Genomic DNA, 19,810 nt, shown 5'->3' with positions numbered 1-19,810 from the left:
GTTTAGTGGATGCCTACGTGCCATATTCTAAAAGGATCTAAGGGAAGTACATTTAATTGATATGAAAAGGATTTTTAGATATCTCATTGGTACAACTACTCTTGGTTTGTGTTTTAAAAAGAAGAAAGATTTTAGATTAGTTGATTACTGTGACATTGATTATGCGATAGATAGAATTGAAAGAAAAAGAACAAGTGAAAGAAAAAACAGAGTATATCTCATTTGCAAGTTGTTGTTCTCAATTGCTTTGGATCAAGCATCAACTTGAAGATTACAGTATATATGAAAGTGGCATTCCTATACTGTGTGATTACAATATTTATGAACAAGCTTGGAATAAAATTTATAAAGGAATGATTAATTGTCTAAGTGTTGAGCTCATATTGACCTAGCGTCTAAAGGACACATCGTCCAATGGCAACTTAGTTAGTGCATTACATGTGCTTCTTAACGATTAGCGCCCAACATATGGATAATTTTACTCTAAAAGTAGGCTTAATACTCAATTTGCTCCCTTAGTTTATTAGTTTATTTTAAGTGCTCAATTAGGTCCCTTAGTTTTGAGTATGAAATTGGGTCCTTTTGTCTTTTGAGTATGCAACAAAAAATCTCTCAGTCAATGGCGCAGAGGCACCATCGGAGCCCAACGCATCGAAGCAATAAAGATCGCCGGTGCTCCCGTTGGAGGTGGGCATGCGTGTCATGTGCCAGTGGAGGGACAATAAGTACCAACCCATCGAAGTCATCAAACGCCACAAGGTTCCCAACACCATCCCCGACGATTACGGGTATTATGTCCATTACACCGAGTGTAAGACCCCTCATCCTTCGAATTTTCGTTCTCTCCCTCAATTTGAATGAATTAGTGAACAACTGGGGTTTTGGTTTCAAGGATTGGTTGGTTGCATAGTTATATTTTTACTCTTTATTTTTGCAATCAATAAGAGGCTTGATGAGTGGGCGAAGCTTGACCAATTTGATCTTAATTTAGTGGAGGCTGTTCTTGATGAGAAAGTGGAGGAGAAGATAATGATTATATTTTCTCCAAATTGCACGACAACATTGTTTGAAAGCATGCTCAAAGAGGTCCAATTGACGTAGTTGTCATACAAGGTTTGTAGGGCCTATAAGAGGTCCAATTGACGTAGTTGTCATACAAGGTTTGTAGGGCCTATAAGGTTGTTGATGACGAGGGTTGTTCACTGGTTTTAAAATTATATTTATTTTATTTTCTAAATTTAAAAATAATGAAAAAATATAATTGTGATTTGAAACAACCACTATTTAACAACCACCGAGATTCATTACCTAATAGACATCTATTCCATTTGACATAAATGACCCAATTGGGTAAAAATAGAAAATAAAATTTAGCATGTAAAATAAACTAAGGGACCAAATTAAATATTAAAAATAATGTAAAAAAAGAAAGAGATATTGAATGTAATTGAAGCAAATCATATTAGAGTCCTTGTAATTTATTCTTTTTTTTTTTTTACTATAACCAACATTTATTGGAAAAAGCAACCCCAAAGATTTGGGACAAAAAATGATTAGCAGTAACCATTGAATAAGTTCAATCAACCCTTCAATTAACTCTACGTTAATCTCTCCAACAGTCCTTGAAGTCGAGGGTGTTGCTCCCTTTCTAGTTTCTACCACGTTTTTTTACCTCTTTTTTATTTTTTCAAAATCACGGTTACATATGCAGGAATGTGGAAGGGTGAAGAGGTGAACGCTTGCAACTTTACTCTTACTTTTTCAACAGGCGAGGAGGCGAACAAAGAATCCGTGAAAAGATTCATGCACTCCAACTCGCCCACACTCTTTTCCCAACTCGTCACTCTCACAACATAATCCTCACTTTTTGAAATTTCAAATCGGTTCGGTTCGGTTTCTAACATACCTTCACAAAACCCTACTTTGCTCCGCTCCTTCTTTTCTCACTCAGTAAATGGGTTGGAATCTCCTCTTCTGGCTCGTCATTTGTTTCCCTGCCAACATTGCCCTTCTCGCCTCCACTTTCTACCAGGTCTTCTTCTATTCCATTTTCCCTTTTACTTTTCACTCTTTTTTTTTTTTTTTTCTCAATACGACTATTTTTTTAATTATTGTGATTTTTTGTTGTTGTTGTTGGGGGTTTAAGGTTTTGATCCTGTCGGATTTGGAATCTGATTACATCAACCCGTTCGACGCGGCGTCGCGGATTAACTACTTCGTCCTCCCGGAGTACGTTGGGCAGGGAGCGCTGTGTGCCCTCTGCCTCTTCACTGGCCACTGGTTCATGTTTTTGCTCACTGTTCCTGTTACTTGCTATCATCTCAGGCTGTAAGTTATTTTTATTTTTTTTAATGGCATTGTGTAAAGTACTTCTCCCCTCATCCAACATGATCTCAGACCTCCCTAGTCATAATTGTATTTAACAACTTTGTCAATCATCATATGTTTTTTTTTTTCCTTGGCCCTTCCATATCTCAATAGATATATTACCCAGTCCTATTGCTATGCCATTATTCATCCTCTTCAATGCTTCTGTTACCTCAGATTTCCAAGTTCTATGATAGAAGTTATAGTTTTGGTCCTCCTCTCTAGTGTTTAGCCTACCAGAGTACAATATAATGTCGTGTCCTTTAAATAGCTTGTAAAAGTAACTCTTTCACCTTTCTTGATTTCTTGTTTTCTGACTAGATTTTATCTCCTCATCATCCTTAATGAGATTCCCTTGGTTCAACTCTCTTGCCTTTACCTTTAGAAACTTGCAGTGTTGTTAAATAACTGCTATGGCCCCGCCATGGTGGAATGGTGTGGTGGAGTTTTGGCCAACTGCCATAGGCAATTTGTAGGCGGTGCCATAAGGTGCAAGCATGTTTATATGGCGGAATTTTGGCCTTCTGCCATCCACCATTGAGAACACTGGAAACCTGTAGTAGATTCTTCTTAAAAGAAAGATTTCATTTCATGATGAAGTTTTTTTCTTCTTTTTGGAAACTATTATTTTTAACTTCTGAAAAAGTATTAAAGCAGTTTTTCTTGAGTTGTTTCTTTTTTTTTTTTTAAGTTGCATAATTTTTAATTGGGGCAAATGCTTCTTCATAATGAGGGCCATAGGTGTAACCAACTGGCTCCACATAAGTAATTTTAACTAATCTGTGTTTGGCCCAAGCTCAGTATCCTAACATAAAGCCATTGTAAACATTTTTCAATACTTAGATATTTTAGCTGTTTATTATCAAAATTCTTTCACTCACCAAAGAGATTGAGAAAGACACAAATATATTGAATATTGTATTCCTACTATAGGCTGGCAATCAACATGAAATTATTTGTTAATCCTTTCATTATACTGTTTGGATCTGGAGGTTTTTATTGAAACTGCATTCAGTCTGATTCTTTTTTATCCTTATTAACTGCTGGATACTTTAGACAAATAAGATGGAATTCTTTAAACTCTCTGTTTGGCTTTGAGGTTTATTTTTATTTTTTGGCATTATAGTTTTCTAGTTTATGTTCTTGAGCTATTAATTTATTAACCTTAATAGTTGTGTGAGGGAAATATGTTGCTATTAGTTTGTTAACCTTGTTTATTGGTTTTGTAAAGTGAAACGAATGCGTGATGCCATGATCCATGCCACATGACCCGGTTACTTTCATGTTTAAAAGTTTTACAACTTGTATATCCAAATGTTGAATTATTTTGGGGGTGATATACATATTGGATAGGAAATGTCAAGTGTCAACAACAGTATTTTTGAGTATATTGAGTTTATGTTTGTCCTTGTTTCATACTTTCATTTGGGCTCTTGTCATTTAAATGTGTTTATGTTTTTTTGTCATGATTATTCCATTTCCATGTTTCAGGTATGTGAAAAGAGAACATCTTATTGATGTTACTGAAGTGTTTAGGGTACTTAATGCTGAGAAGAAATATCGGATAGCAAAACTTGCTTTATACTTAACGGTTCTCATTGTTACTATCTTCAGGTTTGTCACACCCTTACAATAGAGCATGCTTATCTACTGTGCATTAGCTTGGATGGTCTTATTGCTTAACATTATATCTATTTCGTTTTTCTAATTCAGTGTTGTTAAATGACGGCCATGGCGGCGCCATGACGGTTTTCCATGGCGGATTTTCGAAAAAACGCCACCGAATAGCGGTGGCGTGGCGGGTTTGGGATGGCGGCGTCATGGCGGCCGCCGTAGCCATGGCGGTCGTGGCGGGGTAGCGGAACTGGCGGAAACGGCGGAAATTCGTTTGGCTTTTGTCCGCGGTAGGAGTTGGGCCGACCCGACCAAACCCTACCTGGTTATTCATTAAACTAAAAACCCTCCCGCGTCCCTCCCGCACAGCTTGCCTTCAGAACCTCCCCAGCTTGCCTTCAGAACCTCCCTTGCCTGCGTCCCTCCCGCACCCCGCCGCACCCAGCCGCCACCGCGACACCACCCCTTACCCGCAGTTCGCACGCGCACGCACCGCGACGAGGCCCGCAACGCACGAACGGCGGCGACGAGCTCCGACGACGAGGCCCGCAACGCACGAACGGCGGCACCACCCCTTGTTTCTGTCTCGCGAAGGAAGAAGACGAAGAAGACGCGCGGGTCAGCTGATCTGTTTTTTTTTTTTTTTGGGCTTTTTGCTGTTTGACACCCCATTTTTCTGTCTGCAGCTTTTTTTTTCCTTTTGCTATTTGACACGCCTTTTTACTGTTAACAGTCCCTTTTTTTTTTTTGTCCGCCATAACATCCGCCATTTTCCGCTACGCCATCCGCCATATTTTTATGGCGGATTTTTGACTTTCCGCCATCCGCCATTAACAACATTGTTCTAATTAAGGCTTTCCATTAGGATTCTTGCTGCAGGAAGAGTAATATTCTACAATATTTTTTTCCTCTTTAATTCTCTTGGTCTCCAATATTGATTTAAATGAGTGAATTTTTGTCAAGTGACCTTGATTCATTGATATTTACTTTTGAAATTGTAATTGTTTTTGTGTCATACACAAGGTTATCAAACTCGAGAGTTTACGTAAACTCGTGAGAATTTCATAGACTCGACTTGTAGACTTAGCTCGTAGATTCGTAAGAGTTCACTTCATATAAAAATAAGGTTTAATTACTAATTTAGTCCTTATAGTTTTAAAGTGGGTTTTTTAGTCCCTGTAGTTTACATGTTAATTCTCTTTTAGTTCCTATAATTTGAAAGTGGTTTTCTTAAAGTGATTTTTTTAGTTTTTATAATTTGCATTTTAATTCTCTTTTAGTTCCTATAACTTGACAGTGATTTTTTTAGTCCTTATACTTTATACTTTAATTCCCTTTTAGTCCTTATCATCAAAATATGATTAATATTATCAATTACAATTAACTACAAAATATTAACAAGTAATTCATAACTAATTTATTTCAAGATAATTTGTAATAAAAAAATAGTTGATAATTTATAACTAATTTGTAGCTAATTATTTTTAAATATATTTTTTTTGTAGTAAGGACTAAAAGATAATTAAAATAAAAATTTTAGAAACTAAAAAAATTACTTTCAAACTATAGGGACTAAAAGATTATTAAAATACAAACTATAAAGGCTAAAAAAACCACTTTTAAACTAGGGACTAAAAGAGAATTAAAATGTAAACTATAGGGACTAAAAAACCACTTTCAAATTATAGGAACTAAAAAGTACGAATCGTGAAACTATAGAGATCAAATGAGTAATTTAACCTAAAAATGATAACAAAATATTTATAAATAACATATCAATTAAATATTTTAACAATATAATAAATTAAAATAGTAAATCATAAATTTCACAATACTTAAATAGTAATTGTTACTAGATAGTAACTTGCAGATGTTATAGTAGTGATAAATCATTCCCATCGAGGGTTTGATGTTATTAGAGAACAAGAGTTTGATGTTATTAGAGAACAAGAGTTTGATGTTATTAAATGTGAGAATTTTTTTATTTGGGAGCAACACACTAAATGAAGGTATGTTGAACACTAAACAAACAGAAAACAATTCAAAATGACTTATATTTTGGTCTAATTTTTTTAACTCGCTGACTCGTTGACTCGGTGGTAAATTCGAGAGTCTATCGAGTTACTTAAAGTTTATAGAGTCTATCCAGAATTTACTGAAAAAAGAGTTTATACACGAGTAAACTCGCAGAGGGTAAGTGAATTTGTAAATTCATAAGAGTTAGCGAATTAACTCAAGAGTTTGATAACCTTGATCATACATACACATAAGCTTACACGTGAGAATGCTTGGGTTCCTTGTCTACATGTGTTATGTGACCTAAATAAATCTTCAAAGTATTTTGTCCTCCAAAATCGAAATTTGAAAAATATAGAACATACCAAATGTAATTATGCAAGTTAAAAGGATTTGATCCTTTTAAGAAAAAAAGGATTATGGATTTGTTGCATATTAATATAATCATATTCTTTTAAAATAATTATTTGACATATTATTAATTATTTACTTGCTTTTGGAAAAATAACTTCTACAATTCTGGTTCACCAAATTCTTTTTATCGGATTAAATTGAAAAGATCATACTTCTATTTCATGGGAGTGCCATCCTTTTTTGATGATTGGCATCATTCCACTTGTTGTTTTTATGTTTTGAATAATAAGTTATCATATCCTGGTTTTTTCTTTCCTCTTTTCTACCTAATAAAATGGCTTTTCCCAGGTGGAAGAGCATCATTCTACTTCATTTTTATTGTTGTATATTTGATTCTCATTGAAGAATCAACCAATTTCCATTGTTAGTTAATAAATTCTATGTCATGAACCAAGAAACAAAATGAGAATTTAGAGAGACAAAAATAGAGAATAAAGAAAGAGAAAGAATATTGCCCGTGTAGTGAATTCCAGCTATATGTCTTCCCCTCAATGTTTCATCCCACTTGATAGCTTCTCCATCATCATCCAACTATTCACCCCCTGCTAGAATTGTCACCTACAAGCTCTTTTCTGGGCATTGGTTCATTAGAATAGACAGTTGGCCGCAGTGTAAATACTGACCTTTCTTTAGTCAAGCATATTCCTCATATGGAAGCTGCTTTGTTCCCCTGTTTCCAACAGAAATGAACTACCCAATGCTCATTGTGTTGGGGGGGGGGGCCATACCCTACTGGGAAACTCCCCTCTGATGAGTTGTTTGGGCCCATTGTACTTCTTTTATTGCCGTTTGACAACTATCCATAATCTAAATTGGTTGGATCCATTAGGTTTGTGAGAATGAATGGACCACTTTTTGGTGATGATTTCCTTTTCTAATAGATGCCATAAGCATGTATTAGAGTATTGTAATAGAGTTGCAGTTATTCAACTCACTCTTGGGGAGTTTACTCTAGTTAATATTAGTATGTTAGTTGGCTGAGTTAGTTAGAGTTAGTTAATGACAGCTGTTGACAGCTGTCATAACTAACTGTCTAGCCTATATAATTAAAATTGTAATCCTCAATTCAGTTGGCCAATAGTATTTTCATCTTCTCTTTTCTAAGCTTTTCTTTTCTCTCAAATATTCTCTCTTTAGAATTCTGTTAGCTTGAGTCCAGGCCTCGAGATTGGTGATTTGACCCAACAATTTTTGCACATAGCTGACAGCTCCTCATCCACCATGGTGATACTTTGTTGCCCCACAGCTCCTCCTTGATGCCCTTGGTCAGATTGTTGACTTCAGTCACTTGCTTCGGATCTTGTCTCGGACAGTCGGACCTCTCAAGAAGTAATCCAGAAGCTAAACTTTGGCCACCTCAGCCCTTTTGCCTCAAGGTGGATAATCACTCATGCACTGATCCTAAAATACACTCCTCAAATCACTGTTAGCTGCTTCTAAGAAATTTTGGGAGACTTCTTGGCTTCTTGTGAAAGAACTGTGTTAAGACCTCACAACAATTAGAGATATGACTTATGTAGTCCCTATAGGGCTTAGACGGTTCTCACCTTACAAGTTGGTTTTCTTAGATTGAGTTAGACCCTAACCCAAGTTCTAAGATGGTATCAGAGCTTATCCTAGATTCTTTATTGGGCAACCTGTATTTGTTTATGTTCTAGATCTCTATTCCTAGGTGTGAGGAGGTGTTGTTATTGAGCCACATGCACTTGTTCATGCTCTAGATGGTCATGGGTATGAGGGTGTGTTGAGATCTCACATTGACTAGAAATATGACCAATGTAGACCTTATAAATCTTAGCCAATCTTCATCTTATAAGCCACTTTTGTGGGGTTGAGTTAGGTCATGAGCCCAAATTCTAAGAAACTGAAACCAGAGAACCATTTTGCTGTCCTAGTTGATGAAGGCTAATTGTATCTTCTCTGCTGCTTTTGCTATCTAACCAAGTGAATTTTTCCATAAAAAAACAGGGTAGTTCCACCTTGCCTCTTATTGAATCTTCCCCATACTCAGTTCTTCAGAATTAAAATTGTCTGTTGCATTTTACGCCACATTCTTATTCCCTTGGAGTGACACTGACACCTAATTGTGTGACTGACGTGCCTTGGTCTCCTTTGTCTCCCATCTTGGGCCATGTTCCACTTCCCCAGCATCAGTTTAATCTCATTGATGCCATCCAACATCTTGATCTTTTTTATATTTGTTTCCAAGGATCGCAGCTGAACTCTTTGTTAACTGGTTATCTTCTCCAAGGCTTCAATGTGAATTCTTCATCTCCCTGAATTGTGGATATGGTAGGTTAGACCAATACAAACTCAGAAACAGAATGTGAGAATTTAGAGAGATGCACAAAGAAAAAAATAAAGAGAAGGATGTTGAATGACAATAAAGAAAAGTTTAGAATTCTCCTCTAAGGTTTTCTTTTAATTAACGGTTTCCCCTTAATACAATGGAGCTAATGCTCAGTTCCCAAATGCTGACAAATCTAAATCTCTTTCCCTTCTATCCCTCCCAAGCCCTTGCCTTCCTATTCTAACCACCTAATTTTAATTATACTCTGTTTCTAACTCTATAACTTCCTGAATCCTATCAAAGTATAAGTGAAATTTAAATGAAAGGAAATATGATAGGTCAGTTAGTTAGGTTGTGTTTGTTTCAAGGTATCAAAAAGGAATCATGGGAAAGTGAACATGGGAATATCACATTCTCTCATGGGAATATCCCATCATTCAAAAAGGAATTGTTTATTCCCAGGAATAGTGTTTCCTATTCCCATGATTGAATGTGGGTTTCTTTATATTCCCATGGGAATGTAAGTTATTTTCTACAATAACTACCTAGCCCCATTCCATTCTTTCACTTCTTACACTTTATTTTTTATTTTTTAATTAAATATTTTTTTTTTCTGAAATTACTTAAGGCCAACCAAACATGTTCATGGGGCCGAATAAAAAAAATACACTCTGAATAATAAAAAAAAATGTTTGTTGGAATAATATTCTTAGGATTGTGATTCGTGAGAGTACATATTATACCTTTGTCCTTAAAACAAACACCCCTTTAGTTAAGTTAGTAATTAGTTAGTTAGGTTTGAGGTTATGTTGAAAGAAAGGGAATGGGCCTGCAACTGATTAGGTTAGGCCTATTCAGGGTGGGTTTATGTTATACCAGTAGCTGCCTCTAAATAGGAAGAGGAATTGAGAAAAACTAATTTATACTACAATAAATACTCCAGCAAAAGAAAAAAAAGAAGAAATTCTTGATAAATAATAAGTCACAATTTACGCACAAAATTACCATCAATCTAGGAGCAATAACAACAAAGTCAAAAAATTGAAAGAGCATGGTATTATTAACAGAAAAAGAACAAAATAAATTAGATAAAAATTAATAGAATGTGAATGGGGGAGTTTAAAGGAAGAAGAAAGAACAGAACGCCGAAAAAAAGAAGTCCTATAGAACAAAGGTTGAAAAAGAGGTAACCTTTTGTGGAATGGTTAAGGAAGAAGGGTTTAAAATCCTATTATGTTTCTGAAGCAAAAAATGCATTAGAAAATCGTGGAGAAATCACAATGTTATTTCTGGGGTAAAAATGGGTGTTTGAAGCCTATATCATAGTAGTCCTGCTATAACATGTGAAAAGCTGCTATTGAAGACTGATACGCAATTTGAATCTCATAGCAGCCCTGGGCGACTCCGCTTGATTACTCCTGTATAGTGTGTTATTGACTACTATGGTACTCCATGGTTAACCTAATAGTTTATATAGGACATGAATCCGTTTGTTTTGCTTAGGCCTACCTTGGAGTCTGTAATTAATTATTTCTCCGACACTAATTGGGGCTCTTGTTGTGGATCTCTACAAACATACATTTATGTTTTATTTTAATTGAAAATTCTGGTCCCTGAGATAGCTAAGTTGGTAGAGTTGTGGTTTGTAACGACTGTGTGCAGGTTGAAATCTCACTATGTGTTCTCCTTACTTTTCCAACTCCTTTCCATCTCTCCTTCATGGGTCTCCCTGTGCGCTACCCCCAGGACCCACCTTTGCGGTAGATCCTCCCCTTGATCTGTGGAAAAAAAAAAAAAAAAGAGATGAGAACCTTGAATTCTCCTAATTGCTAAATGTATTTTGGTTATAAGCATGTTGCTAATATATTGGAAAGCAAGATAGCTTTTTATAATTAATCAAAACAATAAACATTTGTCTGTGTGTGTGTGTTTATTTTATCGGGACCATTGTATCCTCCTATTTGTTGACTTTTAGAATTTCCTTGACACAAGAAATAAGTTAGGGTTTTCTGTGTCTATCTATCTTGTTATCTTTTTGTTATAAACCACTCCAGTCAATATTATGCCAAAGAAATTTAAATATGTTTTCACTTGCCCTGACTTAAAATTGGAATGCTTTTCCTCCTTTTTGCTCTTATGGTGTTTTCTTAAATTTTCCTTCCCTTGGGAAAATAAAATGGACAATTTCCCTTCGGGTATCTGAAATATTCTACGCTTATTCTTGCAAGCTTCATTCTTCATGGCTAAATTTTTAACTCCCCCAACCTGAAGGTAAACTTTTCTACCAACTTTCTATTTGCAGGCTTACATTAACCGCCGTCTACTATTTAGGCATCGAAGACGATGAAGACATAGGAAACCTTTGGTAACCCACAACATGTGCAGTATGAGTGTATGACACTCTGGGTAAGTTGCTGGGAGGGTCCCCTTTTTGGTGGGAATTTGTGACTTAATCTGTACCATTAGTTGTACAGAAATAGAAATGTTAGTCATTAATTTGAATGAAAGATTGCGAACTCGTGTATCCCCATTGTTTGATAGTCTTTTTTTCACTTGAAATAGCTTGTTGCACGAATCTATTCTTTGAACATTTTTGTTTTCCTGGGGATACGTGTCTTCCTTACAGCAAAATTTTAGCGGCTAACTTGTGAACATTTTTGTTTTCCTCTCAACTTTTTCTTTCTTTCTTTCTTTTTCACCCAATTCTTTCTCTGATTGTTTTCAATTCTTCTATTTCTTTTAATTTTTTATGTTTTTTCCTTTTTACATTTTTTCTTTTCTCTTTTGAGTTTTACATTTTTTTAAATAGTCAAATTCATCTCTAAAAGTGTAATGCTATGATAAATTGGTTCTTGAAATATAAAAAATATAAATTTAGGCTTTGAATGTGAAAAAAGTGACAAATCAATTTAGTTGTTAAATTTATGAGATCATTTTGTCATTAATTTATAACATTCAATAATTAAATTGATGGTAAATTATATTTTTTGAGGAATAATTTTAAGTTACTAAGTTTAGGATTTAATTTTGAATTGTTTGTGAAACTAATTTGTTGTATGTTTTATATATTCAAGGATTAAATTTGGATTTTTTTTATCTCTAGAGATAAATTTGTCACTGTGTCAACTTTTTTTGACTATTTATCCTTTTCTTTTTTTTATATTTTTTCTTTCTCAACTATTTTTCATTTTTTCTCCTTATATTTGCTTTTTTTTCTTCTTTTTTTGTTTTTTTCCTTTTTATGTTTCTTTCTTCTCTTTTTATTTTTTCACTCTTTTTTTTCCTTAAGATTTAAGGCAATTGCATATCCAAGATTTTACAATATTTTTTTTACATTGAAATTCTATGAAATCATTTTTACTAAAAAAAAATTGTATAAAATAATTTCATAAATGAATATTTAGTTGAACAATAGTTATACATGAAGTTAACAATTTTAAATTAAAAATGACTTTAATACTAATTAGTTAATGGATAAAAAAACATTTGTATTTAACATAACTACATATTTGACTTAATTATATATACTTTTAAATATTATAAATCATTCTTGCTTAGAAATCAAATAAAGTAATTTTATAAATAAATATTTTGTTATATATATAATATTTATATTAAGATGTCGAAATTTTTATATCGAACATTAATTATTAAGGAGGTTTAGTTGGTTAAGTAAATGCATGAGTTATTTAAATTCTTTTGAGTTATTTAATTCTTTTAACTGTTTTTTATTCCTATGGATAAAATAAAATACTAAAATTAATTAAAATCCAATTAGTTATTATATTTCTTCTCATGGGATGAAGATAATACTAAGCACTTTTTTTTGTGATCAATATTAAACACCTACACCAACACATCTTTACATAAGTGCTGATGAAATATCAATTGTCCACTTGAGATCAATACTAAACACTATAACTAACTACGTTTTCTCTGTTTGAAAACTCTCAATTTTTTTGACATTTTGAAGAATTTAATTAGCTAAATATGTTTGTTTTTATGAAAATATTTAATTTTATAAACAAGTGTATTTTAAATATGCGTCAAAACGGGAAAGACCTGTGATGCACTGGTACCTTATTAGTTTTATTTAACGTTGAGAGATGATTTCAGTGGTACATGTTATTTAGATGTTCAACAAACCAAACCTCTATTTTTGTCCTCAAAAGATTTCAAGAGCAATAATTTGGTCGTCGTTGGCATGTGAGTAGTTTCTCTTTAATGAGACCAAATTGATGTCATTTGCTAACCAAAAGTCACTATTTGATTTGAATCATAGAACTTCGTGTACCCACAATTTTTCGTGGCTATTTGGGGCTTCGTGTGCTAATCGTGGTAAGTTTGTTTGGCTTCAAAATGCCAAATGGCTAAAGCTTCCTGCATCCCATGTGTTCGGAAATGTAAAGTTTACATTCCAGTTACCCATCATAACCAATCTGCATCGTCACCCAACATCGCCACTAACTGCCCTCATCGCACAATTACATTATGTTCATTGGTATGCGTTTTATGTTCATTGGTGAATCTGATTGTGGTGTTTATTTGTGTTATGTTGTGGAACAATTACGTCGTCAGCATCGGAGAAATCACTGACGACGGCGGCACATGTCGAAGAGTGACAAGAGGAGCCATGGGATGGGAGACTCCAGGAGGAGGGAGACAAAGTTTTGATGTGGGAAGGTGCACAATAAAATTATGCACATAGATTAATCTGAAAGCCAATGATAGTGATCCACAAAGATCACTTACCCTCATGGTCCACCTTAGACGCAGTTTTTTTTTTTTTTTTTTGGAGTCCTCATTTTTCATATTATGCTTAGAAGCTTGAAGTCATAGAGAAAATAACTTGTGTATTCTTTTTACATCTCTTGCAACGCCTCCACTGAGTTATCATTAAAAGTGTTCAGGAATTAATCCAAACTATTAAATTGATCCAATAAAATTGATAATCGAGCAAATTGTTATAAAAAATACTAAACACTCAATGCAGTTCGGTTTGTGATTCTCATGTTCAAAATTGAACTGAGTCAAATTGGAAACGTAACTAAATTTATATTAGTCTTATTTTGTCTTCTTTTTTTACTGCAATTCCTATATATTTATCTTGAAATAAATTTTAACCTTATTTGAACTTATATTATTATTTCTGAATAACTTGAAGATAATTTGCAATTTAGTTTGTGATTTAGATCAAGTTGTGGTTTTATGACCAGATTTAATAGTTTGAAATGATATTTTGTTATATGCATTATGTATTTATTTATTTTATGTTTTGATGTGATGATGATATTGTTCTGGACTATCTATCAACTTTTCTGATGATTAATCTATGTCGGAAAATTTGATTTATTATCTTTATTAAGATTTTTTTTAATTATGTTTTTTTATTCATAAGATTCAAATTTAAAACTTTACTTAAGAGAATAGAGTCCAATATCCCTTAAACCAATGAATTGGTTGATAAATGTTCACTTACATACAAAAATTATCATTAAAATTGGTTTTAGACTTTACTCTTATTCTAATTAATGGAATTTCATTTATTTGGTGACTAAACTTATAAAATTTTATCCTTAAAAAAATTAGGTAAAAATTAAAATAATTGATCCAATTCAAATCACAATAAATTGGATTAATTTGATTCAAATTTTACATCATTCTTAAATCGATCCAAGTTGAATCACAAATTCTTTTTATGACATATTGGATTTTTTATTATTATTATTATTAAACTAATCTAGATTGAACTCTGAACACCCCTAGATTATTATTTCTTTCGCTGAAAACACATTTGGGTTGAAAGCACAAGGAAAATGTATTATTTTCTTTTTACCATAACAATGATCAAATGACTGAAAATGACTTTTTTCAAACACTTTAATACATACAAGATTTTTGTTTAAAAGTACGTCATTTTATAAATAAATAAATAATTTTTCAGCTGATGATATTCTTGAAAGTGAATGTTAAAGCTACGTAACTTATTACTGAAACCATGTATTTGTTTCTTTTTTCCACCCTCTCTTTAGAGACAAACAAATGGAATTTTTTTGTAAAGGAAAATCTGATCACAAACTAAATAATATTTAAAAGGATTATGATATATTAGGTCCCAAAGAAAGCATAGCCCTGATCTATATTAAAACAACAATGCCATTAGAGTGGGCCCTTATTACCTTTCGCACTTCTGGGCCATACCCGACATACTGTAGTCATTTGGAGAAGTGTATGCCTTTCTTCCAACTGATAATTGATGATTAGGCCCATTCTACGGCAACATATGTGCCTTTTGTCCCTTTGCGTGTTGATCCTGTGTTTGGTTCGTGACATGCCGGGTTCTTTCCGGGCCCTGGATTTGACCACAATTGGGTGTCCCTTTGGGCCCATCGGGCCACTGCAAGCTTTTGCCAGTCATTTTCAGTTGTTTTTTCAAATCAATAAAAAAAGGTTGGGACTAAGGGGAGTGGGTCTGTATGATGATTAGGGACTTTTTTCCTCCACCCAGCATATTTTTTTAAAACTAAAAATAACTTTACATATAGTCTATACGGATTATCAATCATCAATTTAAAATTAATGGTTCATATAAGTCTTGAACATAAACTATCGCATTATTAGTATGATGCTCTAAATAACTAAATTAATAGGTCAATTATGTTAAAAAATAATTAATATTGTTACATATAATACTAAAATTTCTAATGTATATTTAATATGCATATAAGTTTACATAACAATTAATTTTGATCTAATAATATTTTTTTTAACATATATAAATTTTAAATTCCGTAAGGCCCATATGGATTTACAATCCGTATAAGCTATACGTAAGGATATTTTTTATTTTTTCGAAATATGTTGGATGCATGAAGAAAATCCTTGATGTGTACTATTAGAGTTTTACTTTTTATTTTTTAGAAAATTGTCAATTTGGTGTTATAAAATTTTGTGATCACAAGATTTAGACACATACAAACAAAATCGTGGGAGACATCCATAAAAAGAGTAAATTATATAATTTTGAACATGTGTAAAGAAGGAGACCAAGAAAGACAATAGAAGAAGTTATCAGGAGGGGTCTTACAATTAATAATATCTTTAAAATTTTGATTTTGAACTAAGTTAAATGATGTCTTGTGATTCATATAATCAACTTTAGATAATTAGATAAGATTTTGTTATTGTTGTTGCTACACATTAATCCTTAAAAAATGTTTATAATCAAATTAATCCCTCAATTTTTTTGGGGACATTTATCCCTCAAATTTAAGTTATCACTATGTTGATCTTCTGAAAATTTATCATTAGTTAATCTTTTAAATATTTACTTGAACATTAAATTAATTTCTTAAAAATCCAAATGTCACCATATTAATCTTTATGGATGACTAAAGTTGTGGAAAAAAAGATATTTTTGAGAACATAATCAGTAACAAATTAAATCTTGGAGCATAGAGCTCATGGTTCTAGCTTGTACTTTGCTTTTTGGGAAACTTTAACAAACTATGAAGTTCTCCAACCTAGGAAAATTTTCCTACTCTACACGAACAAGAAGCAACTAAATTATAGCGAAATAATTGTGCTAAAATGCTTATTCTTAATTTTCTTGCATGAGGCCACTCTTTTTGTTTAATATGTTTAACAAGGCTATACTATTTTTGAAACAAATACTTCATGAACAAGTGAAAGGCTATTTCTGTAAGAGAGAATAAAAACTTCATAACGTGTTTGAGTAAACAAATTAAGATTCAATAAAGTTTTATCAAATGAAAATCACTCATCGGCTCAATTGATTGAGTAGGGTGCATAAGTTATTATAAATCATCTTATACCTGTTTTTTACTCCTACATATAAAAAAAATTACTCATCAGCCATCTTTATTTGTATGTGAGCTTATTTAGAAGCTTCACTTTGAAACTTATAAAAAAAATTACAATGATATATGTGATAGAGATATATATTTTTTTCATTCTACAATGATATATGTGATAGAGATAAACATATGTCAATAAAATGACATAAATATCTTAAATAAATAATAAAGTTTGATGTAAATAGAGATAATTTTGTCATTCTTCAAAAGAATTTTAAATCGTGTTGGATCTCATTTGGAGAACATCTTCTCTCCTCTATCCCTGCCACCAATGAAGGATAAATAATTTTTTCAAAATTATTTTCTTACCTTCTCAAATTGTCCGTTCATAATTTGTTGTATCAAATGAAGCGTAAAAGGAGATATACATAAATTTTTACTACATATTAAAATTAAGGCTAATATATTTGTGATCTCTAATAAATACTTGAATTTTTGTGTTTGTTTTTTAATAATTTTTTTCTTCCTTTTTACTACTTGATAAAAAAAAAATTATTTTTGATTATTGATATTTTTTTTAATTCTTAATAAATTAGTAAATTTTGTGTTTGATCCTTAATAAATTTTTTTATTTGTTATTAGTCCCTTTGAAAAAGACTAATAATAAATGAAAATAAAATACTAGGGAGAAAACGCAAAATTCATTAATTTATAAGGGACTAAAAAAGTATTAAAGGCAACCAAAAAATACAATTGGCTTTTTTATTAGGGACTCAATGCAAATAAATTTTTTATCAGAGAACAAACTAAAAATTTAAATATTTATTAGAAATCAAAAACATAAACCCAGTAAGAATAAAAGTTCTAAACAAAGTACATTAACAATACAAACATTCTACTTTCCCCGTCCCATAATAAGTATTATTGTAGCTATTTTATATATACAAGCAAAGAAAAACTAACAAATAAATAAAAGGAAATAATAATTTTACATTTTTTATTATAAATATTATATTGAAGAGTTAAAATAATACTTATTAGGAATATCAATATCAGTAATATATATATATAATATTATATTAAAAAACTAAAATGAGACTGTTAAGATCCAAATTATGCAAGGAATCAAAATTTGTAATTGGTCGAAATTAACGAAGAGATGAGAACCAAAGATTTTTGGCTAGTAGCTATTTTCAGTTATTATTCAAAATAATAGACTTGGGTTAATGCAGTAAACATAAGGTTAAATTATAATTTTGGTCTTCTTAATTTTTTAAATATGATTTTTGTTCCTTTAATTTTTAGCTATAACATTTGATTTTCTAATTTTATAAATTAGTAATTTTGGTTCATTTGTTAGATTATTAGCTAATTATAGTGATTAATATAATTATTAATTTAATTATATTTTTTTTAATAATTAATGGTTTTTAGTTCATTTATAATCAACTTTGGTAAAAAAATATATTTTATAGTTAGCCTATTAATTCTACTAATCACAATTATTAGTCAATAATGTAATAGGTGAACCAAAACCACTAATTTATAAAACTAAGAGACCAAATGTTACAATTAAAAATTAGGGAGACCAAAATTATGAATTTGGGAAAGTTAGGGACTAAAATTGTAATTTGGCCTAAAAATATGAGCCATATTTGAAATTGATAAAGTGATGAAGTGGTTCCTAAAAAAATGAAAATTGGTTGATGGTGATAAAATATTTTGAATTTGATAGATAGTATGATTTAAGTGTATGTTTGGAAGAGCATTGAGAAAATTAATTTTGAATATAATCAATTACATGTTGAGTTGTTGACAAGACAAAGCTAGCCAAAATGAAGTTTGGATAGCTGAAATTGGGCAAAAGCACCAGTTTGGGGTCTTTTTAGAAACTATTTACCAAAAAGGGGTTGTTTTGAAACTATTTATCATGGAGGTCTGTTTTTATTTGTATTGTGCCAAAGGCAGAGGCACAATTCAACGGGGAGCTGACAAGTGGCATTGATTTGTTGTGTCAAAAACTTTGCTCAATGGGTTGCTACACATGCAGTGGCACAACCACTTTTGGACAGGCTACGACAGTGTTGATTGCTTTGGACAGCATGTGACCAGCTGAAAAGGTGTTGTGGCATGTCAGTTGGAGCAACTCTTTGCTCAAATTACCTAAGTACAACGTATTGCGCCATTACTATCGGCGCAATACATGCCTATATAAACGAGACACACTTTCTACTACATTTATGCATCTCTCCAATTTTCTTTCTTTGGTACATTTCCGCATCTCTCCAATTTTCTTTCTCTCTATATTACAACTTTGCTAATATTTCTTCTGTGGGGTGAAAATCGGTAATATATTTATTAATTTGTATTATTTTTTGTCATTATAGTTAATGAAAATTATTGATGACATTATTGATTTATTTTGTAGGTTTTATTATAAAAATGAGTTCTTCGATTATTGTTCTGGTTTATTTGAATGGAAGAATATTTCAAAGTGACGACGACATCAGATTTGAAGGCCCTAAAAAGGCTATTCAAATTAAATGTGGTGTAACTTTTGATGGGTTAAAAAAAAGAATTCGTGATAAGGTAAAATTAGATAAAAATGAAAGTATATCTATTATGACTTGTCGATTTTTAGTTGCAGGTAAATATATTGCATTGCAAATTTGTGATGATGAAGATGTTGAAACAATGATTGAAAGTTTTCAACAACAACAAGAAATGGGTGTCATTGAATTGTGCGTTGAAGTAGATGTTGTCGGTGCTTCTGCGTTGAATTCGACAAATTCACTATTATCATGTGGGAATAATATAGTGGGCAATGAATCAAAAGTTCAAAGATTTGCAATAAATTTAGATGATGATTCTGACGATGATGATTACATGATATCTAATTCATATGTTGAGGACTCGTTGGATGAGCAGGAAGATATCGATGATATATTTGACACAGATGAAAAAGGTATATTTAATTAAATAATATTGTAATCTTATAATATTTTAATCTTATATCTAATTCATAAATACTTTTGAGAAAAAACCGTATATTAAGATTTATTTGCAGGTGGAAGTGGGACTGCATTTTGGGAATCTGCTTCTTATTATAGTAACATTAATTGGAGTCATCCGGATGAAGAAGACATCCGTGGTTTCGATATGAGATCAACCTTCAATATTGACCAAGAATTATTTGTTGGCATGGAATTTGAAAGCAAAAATGCAGTAAAAAATGCACTGCAACAATATGTTATGAAGGTGTAACAAACTTTTAAAGTTGTTGAATCAAAAT

At 32.1% G+C, this 19,810-nt stretch overlaps 1 protein-coding gene across 3 annotated transcripts; it reads left to right on the top strand.

The window, feature by feature from the left end:
* The first annotated feature begins 559 nt into the window (after nt 1-559).
* LOC100819066 (protein cornichon homolog 1) lies at nt 560-13,627 on the top strand. Of its 3 annotated transcripts, none has more exons than XM_041013674.1 (5): nt 560-811; nt 1,712-2,032; nt 2,147-2,328; nt 3,859-3,981; nt 10,364-10,781. In XM_041013674.1, exons 2-5 carry the CDS (start codon nt 1,955-1,957, stop codon nt 10,476-10,478), a joined length of 498 nt encoding a protein of 165 aa, XP_040869608.1. In that variant the 5' UTR covers nt 560-811; nt 1,712-1,954; the 3' UTR covers nt 10,479-10,781. The 3 variants fall into 3 exon arrangements, with proteins under 3 accessions (XP_040869608.1, XP_040869610.1, XP_040869612.1); XM_041013676.1 differs by lacking the exon at nt 10,364-10,781 and adding an exon at nt 11,004-11,355 and having other exon boundaries at nt 573-811; XM_041013678.1 differs by lacking the exons at nt 560-811; nt 10,364-10,781 and adding exons at nt 11,004-11,107; nt 13,280-13,627 and having other exon boundaries at nt 1,580-2,032.
* The last annotated feature ends 6,183 nt before the right edge of the window (nt 13,628-19,810 follow it).

Source organism: Glycine max, chromosome 2 (genome assembly GCF_000004515.6).
Source record: "Glycine max cultivar Williams 82 chromosome 2, Glycine_max_v4.0, whole genome shotgun sequence".
Classification (NCBI taxonomy): domain Eukaryota; kingdom Viridiplantae; phylum Streptophyta; class Magnoliopsida; order Fabales; family Fabaceae; genus Glycine; species Glycine max.
Note: the sequence above shows the minus strand (reverse complement) of the source record. Positions and strands in the feature narration are given on the sequence as shown.

What these genes read in the sequence shown, in the direction of transcription:
- LOC100819066 (XM_041013674.1), top strand. Translation starts at nt 1,955, where the DNA reads ATGGGTTGGAATCTCCTCTTCTGGCTCGTCATTTGTTTCCCTGCCAAC. An exon ending in ACTTGCTATCATCTCAGGCT is followed by an intron (nt 2,329 to 3,858) that starts GTAAGTTATTTT and finishes TCCATGTTTCAG; the next exon opens with GTATGTGAAAAGAGAACATC. An exon ending in CTCATTGTTACTATCTTCAG is followed by an intron (nt 3,982 to 10,363) that starts GTTTGTCACACC and finishes GACTGTGTGCAG; the next exon opens with GTTGAAATCTCACTATGTGT.